Source organism: Tupaia chinensis, unplaced genomic scaffold (genome assembly GCF_000334495.1).
Source record: "Tupaia chinensis unplaced genomic scaffold, TupChi_1.0 Scaffold000140_1, whole genome shotgun sequence".
NCBI classification, from domain to species: domain Eukaryota; kingdom Metazoa; phylum Chordata; class Mammalia; order Scandentia; family Tupaiidae; genus Tupaia; species Tupaia belangeri.
This window is the reverse complement of record NW_006159610.1, coordinates 821,985-838,517: the sequence shown is the minus strand read 5'-3', so window position 1 is coordinate 838,517 and position 16,533 is coordinate 821,985. Positions and strand designations below refer to the sequence as shown.

The window sequence follows — 16,533 nt, the reverse complement described above, 5'->3', positions numbered from 1 at the left end:
GTGTCTTTTAATTCATTAGCCTAAGTTTCTAGAACAACGTCTTCAAAGCATGTTTGTCTGATACATGAACGTCCTTGAAAGTTGTCTACTTAAAAGTCTTTGAGGACGTTAGGACCACAACTCCCAGGATGCCCTGCTCTCCTCTGGCTCTTGGCAGTTTGGCAAGAATGTCCCAGCACCCATCGCGCCAGATTAAGACTACAATTCCCACTACGCTCAGGGTCTCCGGAAACCTATCAAACACCACCTGTTGCCATAGCATCCGGGTCCGACCCAGCCAATCCAAGTGCCTCTCTCGGGTAAAGGCGGGCTATTTGCATTTCTGACCAATCTGGGGCTTTTTTGTTGTGGCGCGTGACCGGAGGAGGCGGGAGCTCAGACCGGCGCCTTCTCCTTGCTTCTTGGGGTCGTGGCCTTGCTCCCGCTGTGCGAGGGAAGTGTCCGGCGCCTCCACGCGCGTGTGTGCGCGGGGGCCCTGACGTGCTCGTGGGTCTGCGCTAGGTCTCTGCCAGGGCGGAAGCAGGAGCCATGGGCGGGACCGCCAGCACGCGCCGGGTCACCTTCGAGGCGGACGAGAATGAGAACATCACGGTGGTGAAGGGCATCCGGGTGAGTGCCAGTGAGCGGACGGAGGGCCAGCATTCGGACTCGGACCCCAAACCCCCGTACTCCCAGGGGCTGCTGAGTCTGGTTTCTCCTGTCCTGGACCCAGTCGTGTCCGGCCAGAAGCCCAGGGCTCTGGCAAGAAGCTCGGAGTGTCAAGACGAGGAAGATTCATTCAGTTAGTTCCTGGTTGTGTGCCAGGTGCTAGGCACTGAGCTGGGGAGGGTGGGGGATGCCAGGTGGACTCTCCTGGGACTCACGGTCTAGGATCATCTGTACTGCACCCTAGTTGCGGAACTTTAATTTGGAACCTCTGCCTCATTGTACCTATCTGTGAAATGGGTCTTGACTTAGCTTCCTGGGTTCAAGACCCAAACTCTGCCTTCTACTGCCCGTATCATCACTCAGGATGAATTGACATTTTAAAGAAACGCTTTTGTTTTCAGTCATTAAGCACCCCTTCCCCCAACATGCCCACGCACGAGTACACCCACATACCCACAGACCTGCCGGGGTGACTTTTGCTTCTTCCCCCTTCACTTGCACTTGATATCTCGTCTTTCCCAGTCGCCACCAGTGTGGGCTGCTTGCCTAAATTTTGGGCTAGACCCGGTTGATTCCCGGCTGGTGTCTCCAGCCTGATAGGGGCTGAGATAGGTTTGCAGTGTTTCTGTAATGTTAGTTCTGACTGAGAATTTTTTTATGCCCTCTGCATGTACTGGAAACAAACTAAAAACTTGGTTTTTCTCTAGGGTGTCATTATACCAGCACTAACTTCATTAACACATTCCTTGCTGCACCAGACTTGGGAGCCTCACATTTTTGGAAGCATGATGTCTGAACCTAGTAAATAAAGCAATTTTGACTTCAGAAAGTTTTATAATACTTCATATTTTTTTCCTCTGTTATTACACAACCAGCCTGAATAAATTAAATGTGTAAGTTCTCTTTAGCATTTGTTTTTAAGAAATAAAACTTCTTAAATACTGAAATTGTTTAAAAACATTTCTCTGAAATTGTTACCTTGAGAAGAATTTATTAAAGTTTTCCTATAGAAACTCAGACTGTTGAACTCAGTTTTTGGTCTTACCAGCATTTCTTCATAACATATTAATTAACGGTAATAGTGCAATTTGGTTTTAAAACATCTGAGACTACGTTCTTTGCATTATTGTGGTTCAATGGTTCTCTTTGGAGTAAAATAAAAATTAATATAAACTCTTGAGTTTGATGCAGAGGTATTATACATCTTGCCTTTAGGCCTTGGGTGTTCAACACCAAAGAGTGAAAAGGAATTAAAAGGAAAAGCAAAGTAAGTTTTGTGTAAGAAGATGTTGGTAGATATATGTGCTTGCGCTCGCTGGACAGAGAGACAGAAAGCGAGCAATCACTCTGCAAGGTGGGATGGCCATGCCGCAATCTCTTCTCCTCCATTTTCCTCGCAGGATTTTGGGCACACACACACGAGCCTGGTGTGAGTTCTAAGCTGCTGGGTACGGGGACTCAGTTGCGGTTAACTGTATGGGAGTCCAGTGATGTAACCATTCTGTCAACTATTGGTCCCTCAATTCAGTTCTAATCAAATGTTAGGTAAAGCTGAATAGGATAAAATGACAGTAGGGATTTGTAGTCTATTAAAAGTAGAAACAATGTCTAAAAAATACTTTTTAAAAGCAACTATGTTTCTTGGCAGCATAACTTAACAGAAGCATTCACTTTTCTTCCTTCTCCTATTACAGTTTATCTATACTGTTGCAGTTCAAGCACACACTGGGCTTGATTTGACCTCTTTGCCTTTCTTCAGAATACACCCTTCACCTGGAATGCCCTTGGACTATTCTCCAGTGCTTCACATTCCCTTTCAAGGATAATTGGCAATCTCCGAGCTTTACTTTTCTCATCAGCAAAATGGCAGGACTGAGTACATCTCTCTGATCTCTTGTCTATCGTTTCCATTTCTGAAATTCTATGATTCTAGTGGGCTTGCAAGTTTCTTGTAGTTGTACTCAGCCTATTGCGATTTCCTCTAAAACTATCGGGCTGCTAAATTGTTGAGTACTCAGGCCATTCACTCAGCCTATTGCGATTTCCTCTAAAACTATTGTGCTGCTAAATTGTTGAGTACTCAGGTCATTGTGATTTCTTTGAGGTCATTGACAAGTTGAACGCCAACTTTGGGATTAAACAGATAGTAGTATAAATCTCATGTTGGGTATTTATGAATTAGCCTAATGTTTTGCCCTGAGTGCTTGTGTGATTTTTGTTTAGGTCTTTTGTAGATATTTTTCTGTCGATATTTATTTATTTAGAATTAAACAGACCTCAGTTTAAATTTCAGTTATTTATTAGGCTGTGGCTTTGAACAAGTCACTTCTCTGATTGTATTTTCTTACCCATAAAGGGTAATATCATTACCTCCCTTGACTGGTTGTGGTAAGAAGATGAGGTAAGGTATTTAAAGCACCTGGCATATTGTATATTTTCTTTCTTTTAAAATATTAATTGTCAGAGGACACATGTGCATGCCAGAGGAAGAGAGGGGAGGCATGGTCATGCCATAATGCCTTCTTTTCCATTTCTCCACCCTATTGGGATTTTGGGCACACACACACACATACCTAATGTGTTTTTCAGGCCACTGGGACCATGATTTGAACTATGGTTGGCCATGTGCAATCTGGTTTTCTTTAACCACTTGGCTATAGGGCCTACCCACACAGTGTAGATTTTCAATAAAAGGTAGCATTCTTATATTAGGGTTCCTTTCATGTCTAAGATTCTTCGAAAGTGGGATATAGTGTAGTGGAAAGAGACCTGAATTTGGATTCTAGCTCTGTCTCTAGCTAGCTGTGGCCCTGGACAAGTCAGTCTTGGTTGTGTTTCCTTACTCAGTTTATCTGGATAATTGACCTATTTGTGAGAATTTGACATCATGTAAGTGTCCGTCCAGTGTCTAATATTGGTCAGTGTTTGCACTTATTAGTAGTGGCTGTTACTAGCAATGTTCAGGAGAATGGATACACAAACTTAATGAACTCAGAAAAATTGGTTACAAATAGGGGCATGTTGTGCTCCAAGAGGCTACCTAAAGGCTTGTAGGTTGGGAACTGGGAGTCTTGTGTGCTGCCTCGATTGCCTGTGTGATTTTTGCCTAGGCCTTTTGTAGATCCTTTTTAACTGATCTTTGTTTTTTTTTTCTTGGCGTGGAACAGTTGTCTTGTTTCATTCTGAGACACAGGGAAGGGTAAGAAATGATGTTCTCAGTATGTAAGTGAGCCATTGCGTTTTAGCTCAGTCAGTTAAAGCTAGTGCTGACGAGGCCCTAACTTTAGTTTGGAATTATAAATGTGTGAGTTCAACTTGCCAAAGAAAATTTTCAACTTTGGGGACCAGCAGTTAGTGTAATGGCTATGTCGCTGGACTCCCATGTAGTCGACCACTGTTTGAGTCCCGGACCTGGTGGCTTAAACTCACGCCGGGCGCGTGTGCATGCATGCCCAAGATCCTGAGAGGAGAATGGAGGAGAAGGGATTGCGACGTGGCCATCCCCTCTGGGGGGTGATTTCTCGCTTTCTGTCTCTCTGTCTTTCTGGCGAGCGCACACGCCCTGTAGCAAAAACCTCTCCAAAAAAAAAAAAAAAAAAAATTTCAACTTTGCCCAATTGCCTAACATGTCACAGATTGTAAGAAATGACAGTTTATCGATGATTCAACAATCACTAGAAAACCAACTCTTTATTGTTCTACTGGTAAGGATAGTAATTTCATCTTCGTTTATCTTAATTTATGAAGAATAACATTTAGGGAGCAGCGTAAGGCTTTCAGTAGTCTGAGTTTATTACTAGATCATGTTTTTCTTTATTTTTCTTACTAAGGTGCTTAAAAGGCAGCTACTTATAATTTTGAGTTTAAAGTTTCTTCTCACCTACCAGATGTTATTTTTGTATTATTTATAGGGTCTTGACTTTTTCTTTATCCTTACCAGTTGATAGCTTTTCTCTTCTCTTCCATAAAATAACCCATATTCTCATACTGTACTCTAACTTTGAATCAGAAACTACTCATATGGTTTGGATGAAAGGCCACCCTCTTGCCTTGCCCTCCTCTCGAAGTCTAAAATAAATTTCCAGTGATAGAAACACCGAGCATTTTCATTACTCATATTACAAGTGCTTAATAGGATTTTTGTGAGCACCTGCTGTTCCTGCTTGGAAGGTAAGCCTAGGACTCATTTTTTCACAAGTTTATCTGAAACATCAAAGTTGTGAGTGAACTCTTCTAGAGCAAATGTCAACTTCAATGAGTATCATTTTCAAAGTAATATTTATCATGCTTTCCAGGCATGAACGAACTCTGCAGCTGGCCTTGAAGCTGCAAGCTGAAATTCACAGAAGCCAGTTGTGACTGTATGGATATTTATATAGAACACAACTTCTGCTTTGCTTAGTGTTGGCAGTTGAGGGTTCCTAAAGGAAGAGATAACTTAATGTGGGGTGTTACCAGGATTCTGGAGAGTTCTTTTTAGCAGAGACTTTAAGTCTGGCCAGCCACTGGGAGCATTGAGGAATGTTCAGGTAATCCAGTTTACTAAAGATTGTTGGTCCTTTCGACTTCAGAGTCCACATATCTCTTGGGCAGAGTATCATGTTAAGCCTTTTAGGATTTTGTAAAGACAGAAGTTCGTGATTTCCATGGACAACTGCACAGAAACACAAGTGACAAACTGCAAACATAAGCTAAAAATTGCATGTTTTATGTGTTTCTGTGTAAGTGTATGGCACTCTGCCTTCTCCCTCATGCCCTTATGTAAGTATTTGGGATCAATCTCCCTCAAATAATAATGTCCATTTTTTTGTGGCCTATGTCTTAAAAAGGTAGTTGGAAAGTAAACCCATGTTTTCACAGAAAATGACTGATATCTCATGGAAGGAAGACTAACAGAGAAAGAGGGTCTGAGATCGTTAATACGTTTGGTAAGACATACTGGAAGAGATAAGAAAAGCTATTACAGATTGGGGGTCTGATTTGTCTGTTCCTAACTTGGTTCCTAACTTGACCTCATGGGAAAAGGTAACTTAAAAGATGTTCTCCTCCTTTTATTCCTGTGTTCCTTGGGAGTAGAAAGACTCAGTGTCTTTTTCACCCAGTCTTCCATTTCTGGAGAAAATCTGGATTTGTGGGCTGTGTGTTTGCCCTAGTTTTCGATGAGACCAAACAAGCTGGGTGGGAAGACATCATTGGGATGACTATAGAAGATGACACACATCTTTTTCTCATTTCTGGAGTGCGTTGGTGTGGTGAGTAGCACAAATTTACACTTGGCAAGTTCTCTGTCCTTATATTTGTCTTACGGAGCAGTAGAGAGAAGGGTGCATAGGCAAGATCAGGGAACTGAATGTTGGCAGGCCTGTTTCTCTTGATTGCCCCTTATATGAGAGCAGTGGTTCTTAACATCTCTTAGTTCCTAGATCACCATGTATCTGTAAGCCATGGACGCTACTCAAAACAATGCAATAAGCAGGACATTTTGTATACATTTGAGGAATTAAAACAGGGACCATTGAATCTGTGAACCTTAGAGTGTAATTCCCAGCGTCAGTATGTGTATGTGGGTTATTTCACATTTGTTGATACAGATAATTGCTGTAAATTGTACATGGCATTTGCCCTGCTAGCCGGAAAGCAGTCTAGTATGTGTAAGTTAGTCAATAGTTTTAGAAAAGAGATGTTCCCTGAATAAGTTACTTCTTACTCAGAGACTGCACATCTAGCTCCGAGAGAAGCTAGATGTACGTTTGTCCTTTTTTGGGTTAGTTTTCATCATAAAGAAGCAGGGTTCTACAGCTACAGATTCTGTGTGTACCTCTGGTCAACCTCTAAGTCTTATCAGTGCCTCACAACTGAGTATCCGCATTCATTGAGATCAGATGAGTGCAGGTCTGAACTAACTACTGCAAGTAGAAGATCAACGTGGAGAATGTTAACCTTAGGTACAAATGCAACACAGCAAGACTACTGCTTTGTGTTGTTATAGCCATGGACCCACTTGGGGAGAGTGAGAGTGCTTGGAGTCAGCAGAGTCTCAAGGTAGACTACCATGGCACTCTTGTGGAAGGGCCTAAAAGATGAGGTTGGTGAATGCTCATAAAAACAAAAGAAAGAGGTTCACTCTCAATAAGGCAACCCTACAGTATGAATTGCATGTGCTCCTTTTGATGATGTGCTTGTGATTTACTGAGCTGTCACCAGAGACCACATTGGGCAATGTTTTGAACTGATGTGAGACTTTGACACCAAGTAGCATATTTTGAGGCATCAAGGAAGCCACAAAAAGAAATAAAAAGTTAATAGGAAACAATTAGTAATTAGGTTGAAAGAGACATTCTTTTACTACTGAAAGGGTGTAGGTAAAGGTAATGAGCTCTTTCTGTAGCATACCAGCATGCTCGTAGTTTCTGCCAGCAATTGCTGTAGGCCTGGTGCACCATGCACCATGGAGAGAAGGAACTCAGTATCAGCTCAGGCCTACTTGATGAGAATGAACCAAGGTGAAATAAAAATCAGTCAAAGCCCATGTGACTGGAGCAGGCTGGTTAATAAGATTACCAAGTCTTTGTGTAGCCAGTTACAGTTTATGATGCAGAAACTATGATCCTTCTCATCACCCCTGGGGGAAAATATTTTTCAGAAGAGGGAACCGAGGTGACTTCCCTAGGGTTGCAGAGCTAGTAAGTGGCCTTGCTTTTGTTTCTCTTCTGGACCAGCTTTTTAAATACTCTCTCAAGGGATGATGTTTTTGAGGCTACTTTAGAGACTGAGTGGACTTTCAGTAGTCATTTTGAAAGCAGCAGTGTATAGTAGCAGGGGATGAATGTAGATGAGAAGCATTAGATGAAATGGTATTTATAAAAAGAATGGCCTGTTTCCAGTACAGGTGAAAGCTTATAGTTAACCTTGATTTTTAGCCAGCACATTTGCTTTTTGTTTAGGTAAATTATATTTTTAGTGTAGTTGCAGTTCCTTTTCTTTGGCCTGAGATAAAGAAAGAATTTTAAAATGCAAACTATTTTAAAATATAAAATGGTATAATTACATAAATATAAAAATTATAAGCTGAATTAGCTTTATGCATGAGGACTTCAAAGAGCTAATAGAAAATGGAATAAAGGAATGGGTTTATTGGGGCCAGCAGCTGGTATGGTGGTTAAGGTGCTGGATTCCCACATGGCCAACTGTGGTTTGAGGACTGGACCTGACCACTTGAAAGTCATGCCCGTTAAAATAAGATTCTAAAAACTGAGGCTCAATTGATCTTTTCATTAGGAAGTGATATATTTTTGTTTCCGGGTGAGATTGAAGCAGTGTGTTGTCTAGTAGTGGAACATTGGACTAGAGAGGGGCTTATTGCTTCTGGTCTTGGTGCTGCCAGTAATTGGATATTATTCTCCTTTTCTTCTTCTTCTTCTTCTGTTTTTTTTTTTTTTAAATGTAGGCTTTTGCCATAGGGTTCAGGTGCTCACAAGAGAGAGACACAGAGAGGGACAGTGAGCAATCAACCCCCCACCCCCATGGGACATGACCACACTGCAGTTCCTTCTCCTCCATTCTCCTGTCAGGATTTTGGGCACACAGGTGTGCCTGTCATGAATTTCAAGCTGCAGGGTCTGGAACCTGAGTTGTGGTTGGCCTTGTGTGAGTCTAGCGCCTTAACTACCATACCACCTGTTGGCCCCATGGTCTCTTTTTCTTACTATAAATTAAGAGCATTAGAAGCAGTCTTAGGGTGTTTTATTTTATTTTCCTGAGATGCATCTCCACTTTGCAGATGAGTTTCTTTTTTTTGGAGAGGTTTTCGCTATAGGGCACGTATGCTCGCCAGACAGACAGAGACATAGAGACAGAAAGCGAGAAATCGCCCCCCGGGGGGATGGTCACGCTGCAGTCCCTTCTCCTCCATTCTCCTCTCGGGATCTTGGGCACAAACGCACATGTGCCCGGCGTGAGTTTTAAACCACTGGGTCCGGGATGCGAACCGTGGTCGAACTTTCCCTGTCTCTTTCTCACTCTGTCTTTCTTTGGCAAATGCATGTGACCTATAGCAAGCTTTATAAACAGAAAAGAAATGGAAATAGCTCATCAGAATTTATTTGAATAGTACCTATATTTTAAAATGATTTCACCTGTAAATATTATTATTATTATTTATTTATTTTTTTTTTGGAGAGGTTTTTTTCTACAGGGCACGTGTGCTTGCCAGACAGAGACAGACAGAGAGATAGAAAGTGGAAAATCACCCCCCAGGGGGGATGGCCATGCTGCAGTCCCTTCTCCTCCATTCTCCTCTTGGGATCCTGGGCACTCACGCACATGCGCCCGGAGTGAGTTTCAAGCCACTGGGTCCGGGACGCGAACCATGGTTGACTGCATGGGAGTCCAGTGACATAGCCATTACCCTAACTGCTGGCCCCTCTTTCACTTCTCTTCCAAGAAAGGAGTCACAGATGTCATCTCAGAGGACAAGTTTTGAGCTGTAGTCTTTCCCTTTGCCATCTTGTTTCCATTTTCTTGTGGGTCCTGAGATGTAAGTAGCAAATTGTTCATTGATTTGTGCCTGGCTTAGTAAACTTGTGTTGAATGAATGACATTAATATTTAGAAGCGTACAATGTCATGGAAAGGCAGAAAGGCAAATATGGAAGGCAAATACCTGTTCTGTCTTCTGATGCTTTAATGGAGGTTTGAGCCAGGTAGTGAGGGTACCAGGAAGGGTAGTTTGGGTTAGATATGGTTAGAATGGAATGGGGAACTGGTTTGGTTAGTGAAGGGTTTACAATGTAAGAACTGAACCTTAAAAGGTACCTACCTCCCTCTCATGAGGCCAGGAGTTCTGAGTTCTACATGAAGAGTTCTATACGAGACCACATAGGCATTTTTTTTATAGCCTTGTAGGGGTGTAGAATGGTTTGTAGTAAAAAGGGAAAATCTGGAAATTGAGCTTGAGAGGGATGTTTGAGTGTGCCTTTGAGACTCTGACTTCCTGGCTCTGCTACTGTAAGCTGCATGGTCTAGGGCAAGTTATTTAATCTGGCTAAGCTTCAGTTTCCTCTCCTATAAATTAGAGAGAATACAACAATCTCACTCTCGCTGTTAAGGATTAAATGAGTGAAGTGCAGTGTCTGGCACAGAAGAAATATTCAGTGAATGTTAGCTGTTCTGAATCCTTAATAGCTTTAAAATGTGTTCTTTCTTGGATTACCATGATAGCTTATTTTATTTTATTTATTTAGTTCTGCTGTAGGGCATGTGTGTTTCTCAGAGAGACAGAAAGTGAGAAATCGCCCTCAAGGGGGGTTGGCCACATCGCAGTCCCTTCTCCATTCTCCTTTTGGGATTTTGGGCACGCACGCACATGCACCCTGTGTATTTTCCAAGCCACCAGGTCCAGGATTCCAACTGCACAGTTGGCCTTGTGGGAGCGAGCCCGTTAACCTCCTTGCCACCTGGCTGGCATATTTATATATAAAACAACTTCATGTTGGAGTAATTTGTATGCCATTAAATTCACCCATTTTAAATATATATTTCAACACTTTAATAAACTTACTGTGTTATATAACCCTTACTACAATCCAGTTCTAGAACTTTCTGTTACATCGATAAGTGCTCCCATGTACATTTAGCGTTCATCTCTATTCCCTCTGCAGCCCTAGGCAATCAGTATCTCCTCTCTGTCTCTATAGAGTTGCCTTTTCTAGGGGTCTCATATAAATAGATCACAGAGCATGTGGCTTTTTGTGTTTTGCTGATTTCACTTAGCTTAATGATTTTTAGATACATACCTATATAGCATATATCATAACTTTGTTCCTCGTTATTGCTAAATTGTATTCTGTCATTTGGATGTATACCGTTTATCTATTCACCAGTAGGTCGGCATTTTTTTTCCCCACTCTTGCTATTATGAATAATGATGCTGTGAACATTCCTGTGCAAGTCTTTATATGGACATATGCTTAATAGTGTCTTAATTGGTCTGTTAGCCTCCTTTACGGGTTCTACTTCTGTTCTTTCCCTCTCCAATCTGTTGTCAATACTGTAGCCAGAGTGAACTTCCTAAAATGTAATCTGGTCATTTCATTCCAATGCTTAAAATCTTTTAGTAGTGTCCAGTTACTCTCAGAATCATGTTTACTGAAAGTCTTTAAAATACACAATTTCTGGGACCAGCAGATGGCATTACGCCACTGGACTCTGATGTAGTTTATCGCCATTTAGGTCCTGGCCCTGGTGGCTCAAAACTCACACAGGGCTCATGTGTGTATATGTCCTAGGTCCTGAGAAGAGAATGGAGGAGAAGAGGTTGCAGCGTGGCCATCCTTGCTGGGAGGTGATTTCTCACGGTCTCTCTGTCTCTCTGGCCAGCACACATGCCCTATAGCAAAAATCTCTCTCTAAAAAAAAAATCCAATTTCCACCTTCACTCCGCCTTTTATTTCACTGTGCCTCTTCATTTCTTGCTTCAGCCATTGTTTTACACATTCATTCATATAGTTTCACTCATTCATTTAATCATTCAGTTAACGAGTATTACTGAGTCTCTCAAGATAATGGAACAGGGCAACCAATTCTCACTTTCACAGAACTTTCTTTTTAGTTTGGCAGATAGTGAATAAGAAAACATCAAATAGTGGTAAGTGCTATGAAGAAAAGAGTGGTTGATGTGATAGTAACTTTGGGGTTGATGACACTTAAATCTCCAAGCCTACATGTTCCTCAGAGCTGCGCCTATTGCCAACAGCCTACCTGGTATCCCCACTCTTTCTCATCTATATATAATGTGGTTGGTTCCCTTTGTAAGTGTGCCCTGGAGCATGCTTATCCTACTCCCTGTCTTCCTCACTTCTGTTCTTGTAAGTCTTTCCTGACCCTCTGCTTCAGCGGCACCCCACAATCTGGCTAGTGGAGCTGCCCATTATGCCTTCTGCCTGCCCACAGCCTCAAGTAGCACCCTTCACATTACATTGAAATGCCTGGTGGTTGTCTGTTTATTCCACTCCATTGTATGCAACTTGCTGACTTTGAATACTCAAAGTCAAGTCTAGTGTCTGGTACACAGTTGGTGGTGCATACAAAGTCATGAAAGAGCAGTTGTATGTGGTTAGCCTTGAACAGGCAGGAAGGAGGGATGAAGAGAGGGACACTGTTTTCCTTGACTGGAGGGAAGGAAGGACCCAGGCCCGTTCATGAACAAGGAAGTGTGTAGGATAGGGGAGGAACACTGAAGGAGTTCTGATGGCATACGTTTTTCTCAGCAATTACAATTTAGTGCACCGTAGAGAGTGTGGAGAAGAGTTATTTATAATGAGCAGTAAGCGCATTAGAAAAAATAAAGGAATAGTGCTGTAGGGTACGTCTTGAAATCTTAAAACTATTCTTACTTGCTTCTAGTTTTACAGCTATTAGATTTAGCCTAATTTCGTTAGGCCATTCGTTACACATATTGATATGGACGACTAAATTACTTGGATGTTACTGCACTGATTTTCTTTCTTGTTCTTTTATAATTGATTTTATTTTGATGTTGTCTTTTCAGCTTTCGGAAAATGTGATTGATCGAATGAAGGAATCCTCTCCATCTGGTTCGAAGTCTCAGCGGTATTCTGGTATGTCTGGTGCCCCAGGTATAGAGGAGTTTTAATTTAGGGTTTCTAGTAGAAAAATGATAAGTGGAAAAAGTTTACTCAGTAGTTAGGTTCTCCAGTACTTCTGTCTTTTGTTATTTGGATGTCAGCTTTTTATAAGGAATGTTAGAAATCGATATGAGAGTTTCTTTTAAGTTTTGCAGTGAGAATGAATCTACTTTCCAGAAGTCTTTGGAAATTCTGTTTTCTTGTCCCACTTCTGAGGCCTGCTAGGCTCTGGAAGATGACTTCAAGTCTTCATGTAAAATGGAGTTGCTTGTAGAGAGATTAGAGATTTAGGAGTAAATATTTATAAAAAGCATTGCACTGAGAAAGTACGGATTTACTGTTTCTAAATTGTGAAGTATTTTAAAAAGATTTTATTTTCTATTAAGTTTTTTTTAAGTTTGTGAAAGATTTAATTTGTTATAGTAGTCTGTTATTGATGAAAATATGGTGTTAGGTGAAATCCATAGAGAATTAGTAAGGCTCGATTTATCTGTAGGTCCTGCTGGAAAAGAAATAGAAGTCTTTCTACTGTTTGTCTTCCCTTCTCTCCTGCCCCACCCACCCCGCCCTTCGCCCAACAAATATACTAAGTGCCTTCCATGTGTCCAGCACTGTTCCTGATACTGCCCACTTGACGGTTGGACATGTTGTTAAGGATGAAATGGCAACAAGAAAATTGGATGATTAATTTTAGACTAAAAGTTTTTTCTTTATTAGAAAGGGATACATCTGACTACAGACTATGAAATTGAGAAAGATGAGAGGTTGCCCAAGTGCCATTTAGTTGTTGCAGTTGTGAGCCCCTTACTAATGATTAAGGAAATGGGAATCAAGTGTCTGGTCAGGTTAGAACACAGGGTACCAACATGAATATGAAGCAGTTTCGGAGCTGGGCCTATAGGCCAGCCGTTAGGCACTGTGCAAAGAAGCCAGATCCCACATAAACAACCAGAGTTTGCCTCACAGCCCCATTGACTGGAAAAAACATGCCAGATACCCACATGCCCAGGATCTTGATGACTGGATGGAGATCTGGAAGGAAAATGATTTTGGCGGGACCAGGCCTTGTTGTGGGGTGCCTTCTCTCTCTCTCTCCCCACCACCTTTGTTTTTCTTTCTCTGTCACGTATGCATTCACTCTCTGGCATTATAACAAAGAAAATAGTTTTTGCCATTTTGAAGCTTCTTGTTTAGCAGAAGACTTGGGAAAGGTTCATGATTAATTAACACTAGATAGAAAGCGGGAACTCCTTGCTAGAAACTGTTTCCTTGGTTTCTGAACTACATTCACCCTGTTTATAATTCTCAGTTCAAATTCCTTTGCTTATTATGTCCACTTAGTAATTTTGTCCAAAAATATGGCCTTGAAACCATTGTCTAGATATGCCTATTACTCCCCAAATTGTATCTCTACCGTAGACCTCTCCCTGAAATTCTAGACTTTGATAGATAATTGCCTACTTGAAATTATTTGGGGATTGCCAACTGAACAAATCCCAAACAAACCTTTTTATTCTTCCTCAAGATTTATTTCTCCTCTCCAGGTCTGTCCTAGAAAATGATATAGGTAGTTAAGCCCCAAATTTTTGTTCAAAAATGAATCTTGGCATGCATGCACATGCGCCTGGCATGAGTTTAAGCTACCGGGTCCGGGACTCAAACTGCGGTCGACTACATGGGAGTCCAGTGACATAGCCATTACTCTAACTGCTGGTCCCAAATTTGCAAATTTTTTCTCTCCTTCTGAGGGTTGTCTTTTCACTGTAATTGTTGTTTCCTTTGCTGCAAAGAAACATTTTAGCACGATGTAATCCCTCTTGTATATTTTTGGGATTATTACCTGTGCTTTTGGGGTCTTATTTAAATATAAGCCTTTGCCTACTCCAATGTCTTCAAGAGTTTTCCTTGAGTTTTCCACCAGTCACTTTATAGTTTGAGGTTTTATGTTTAGTTCTTTGATCCATTTTTTTTTTTTTTGAGAGATTTTTCACTGTAGGGCGCGTGCGCTCGCCAGACAGACAGAGAGAGACATAGAGACAGAAAGCGAGAAATCACCCCCCAGGGGGGATGGTCACGCCGCAATCCCTTCTCCTCCATTCTCCTCTCGGGATCTTGGGCACGCACGCACACGCACCCGGCGTGAGTTTTAAGCCACTGGGTCCGGGACACGAACCGCAGTCGACTACGTGGGAGTCCAGCGACATAGCCATTACGCTAACTGCTGGTTCCCCTTTGATCCATTTTGAGTTGATTCTTGTTAATAATGAGGCATAGGGGTCCAGTTTAATTTTTCTGCAGGTGGATATCAATTCTTCCAGCACCATTTGCTGAAAGACTTTCTTTTCTCCATTACATTGTCTTGTACTCTTAGTCAAAGATCTGTTGGCTGTGTGATTTGGGGCTTATTTCTAGATTCTCTGTTCTGTTCCATTGGTCTATGTGCCTGTTTTTGTGCCAATACTATGCTGTTTTTATTACCACCTCTTTGTAATATATTTTGAAGTTGGGTAGTGAGATACTTCCTACTTTATTCTTTTTACACAGAATTGCCTTAATGATACAGGTTCTTTTATGATTCTAGACAAATTTTGTGATTGTTATTTCTGTCTGTGAAGAGCATTACTGGTAATTTGATTGGAATCACATTGAATATCTAGATTAATTTGGATAGAACTGATATTTATTTTGATTATATTGATTCTTCCAATTCAAGAACATGGAACCTCTATTTAGTTTTTTTTTTTTTTGTATTATACTCAGTTTTTTTCTTTCCTTTTATTTATTTATTTATTTATTTATTTGTAGTTTATGCTAGAGGGCATGTGCACTCACTGGAGAGAGACCGAGACACAGACCTTGGGAGGGGCAGAGGGAGAGAGATAGAAATAAGATATCACCCCCAAGGGCGGTGGCCATGCAGCAGTGCCTTCTCCTTTATTCTCCTCTCAGGATTTTGGGCATGTACGCATATGTGCCCAGCATGCCTTTCGAACTGCAGAGTTGGCCATGTGGGATCCAACACCTTAACCACCATGCCATCTGCTGGCCTACTTCTACACCTATTGATTTTGCTGGGAGTCTTTTTTTGTGAATTCTTTCAGCTTTTGTTTATTTTGAAATTATTTTATTTCTGCTTCCCCCTTGAAGGATAATCTTACAATATTCTTGTCTGAAATTGTATTTCTTTCAGTTTTAGATAAGTCTTCCCATTCTTTCTTTGTCTGCATCATTTCAGTTGAAAGGTCTGATGTTAGTCTAATGGGGTAACCTTTATGAGTAACTGACTATGTTTTAATCTTGGGGAGCATCTTCTGATGTTAAATCTGGTTGGTGTTCTTTGTAGTTCTTTGATTTGGATGTCCATACGCCTTTGTAAATTTGGAAAATTTTCAGCTAATATATCATGAGAGAGATTTTACTATGCTCTTACCAGTCTCTGCCTTTTGGAATACCCATTATGCAGATATTTGGTTGTTGACATTCCAGCTGTCCCAGGATTATTGGTAAATGGGGAATGTTCTCCTGAGGTGTAGTATCTTTACCTCAGTCTTTAGCACAGATCCTCAGCCTATGTGTTATGGATGTACTGGAAGTACTGACTCCTTAGATTTGAGAGCCAGGGACTACCTGTGTAGGCCCATATGCCCTACAAATACTATTTTTTCTCTCTGCACCATGATATGAAAAAGACTCAACACAGCCAAGAGGACAGGCTCTTTGAGTAATGGCTTCCTTTAACCATTCCAGCCTAACCCAAGAAAAGAACAAAGATTTGGCATGCTGTTTTGAATTTAGGGCAAGCTATGGAAGCATCATGAAAGCACAGTGTTCAAGGGTGCTGCACCCACATGGCAAGGTCCTGATTTGCATCTAGTGGGCTGTGTACATGGGCAAGTGTGTGTCCATGATCTGGGCATGAAGATCCTTTTGATCCCCTCCTCATCTCTCTTCTCTCACATGGAAGAAATAAATAAACATTTAAAACAAACAAACTAGAAATCCTGTGATCTAGTGGTTAAGGAGCTGGATCCCACATGGCTGACTTCAGTTTAAATCCTGGCTGTGTGACCTTGAAAAACATGCCAGGTAGAATATGTGCGTGCCCCAAATCCAGGTAGGATGGAGAAATGGAGAAGATGGGATTGTAGTGAGATTATGCCCCATTGCACAGTGTCTTCTCTCTCTTTCTGTGTCTCTCTGTGACAAGTGCACACACCCTATGGCAATTATGCAGTTAGATT

At 41.5% G+C, this 16,533-nt stretch overlaps 1 protein-coding gene across 3 annotated transcripts in view; it reads left to right on the top strand.

Annotated features, from left to right (window-relative positions):
* Positions 1–362: 362 nt before the first annotated feature.
* The window catches only part of CHCHD3 (coiled-coil-helix-coiled-coil-helix domain containing 3), a 297,487-nt gene continuing 281,316 nt past the window's right edge, over positions 363–16,533 (top strand). For 2 of the 3 annotated variants that reach the window (XM_014586463.1, XM_014586462.1), the window contains exons 1-2: positions 363–609; positions 12,196–12,283. In XM_014586463.1, coding sequence (XP_014441949.1) covers positions 529–609; positions 12,196–12,283 — 169 coding nt within the window. In that variant the 5' untranslated portion in view covers positions 363–528. The remainder of the gene's footprint in view (positions 610–12,195; positions 12,284–16,533) is intronic. The other variant, XM_006144989.2, reaches the window with a different exon arrangement.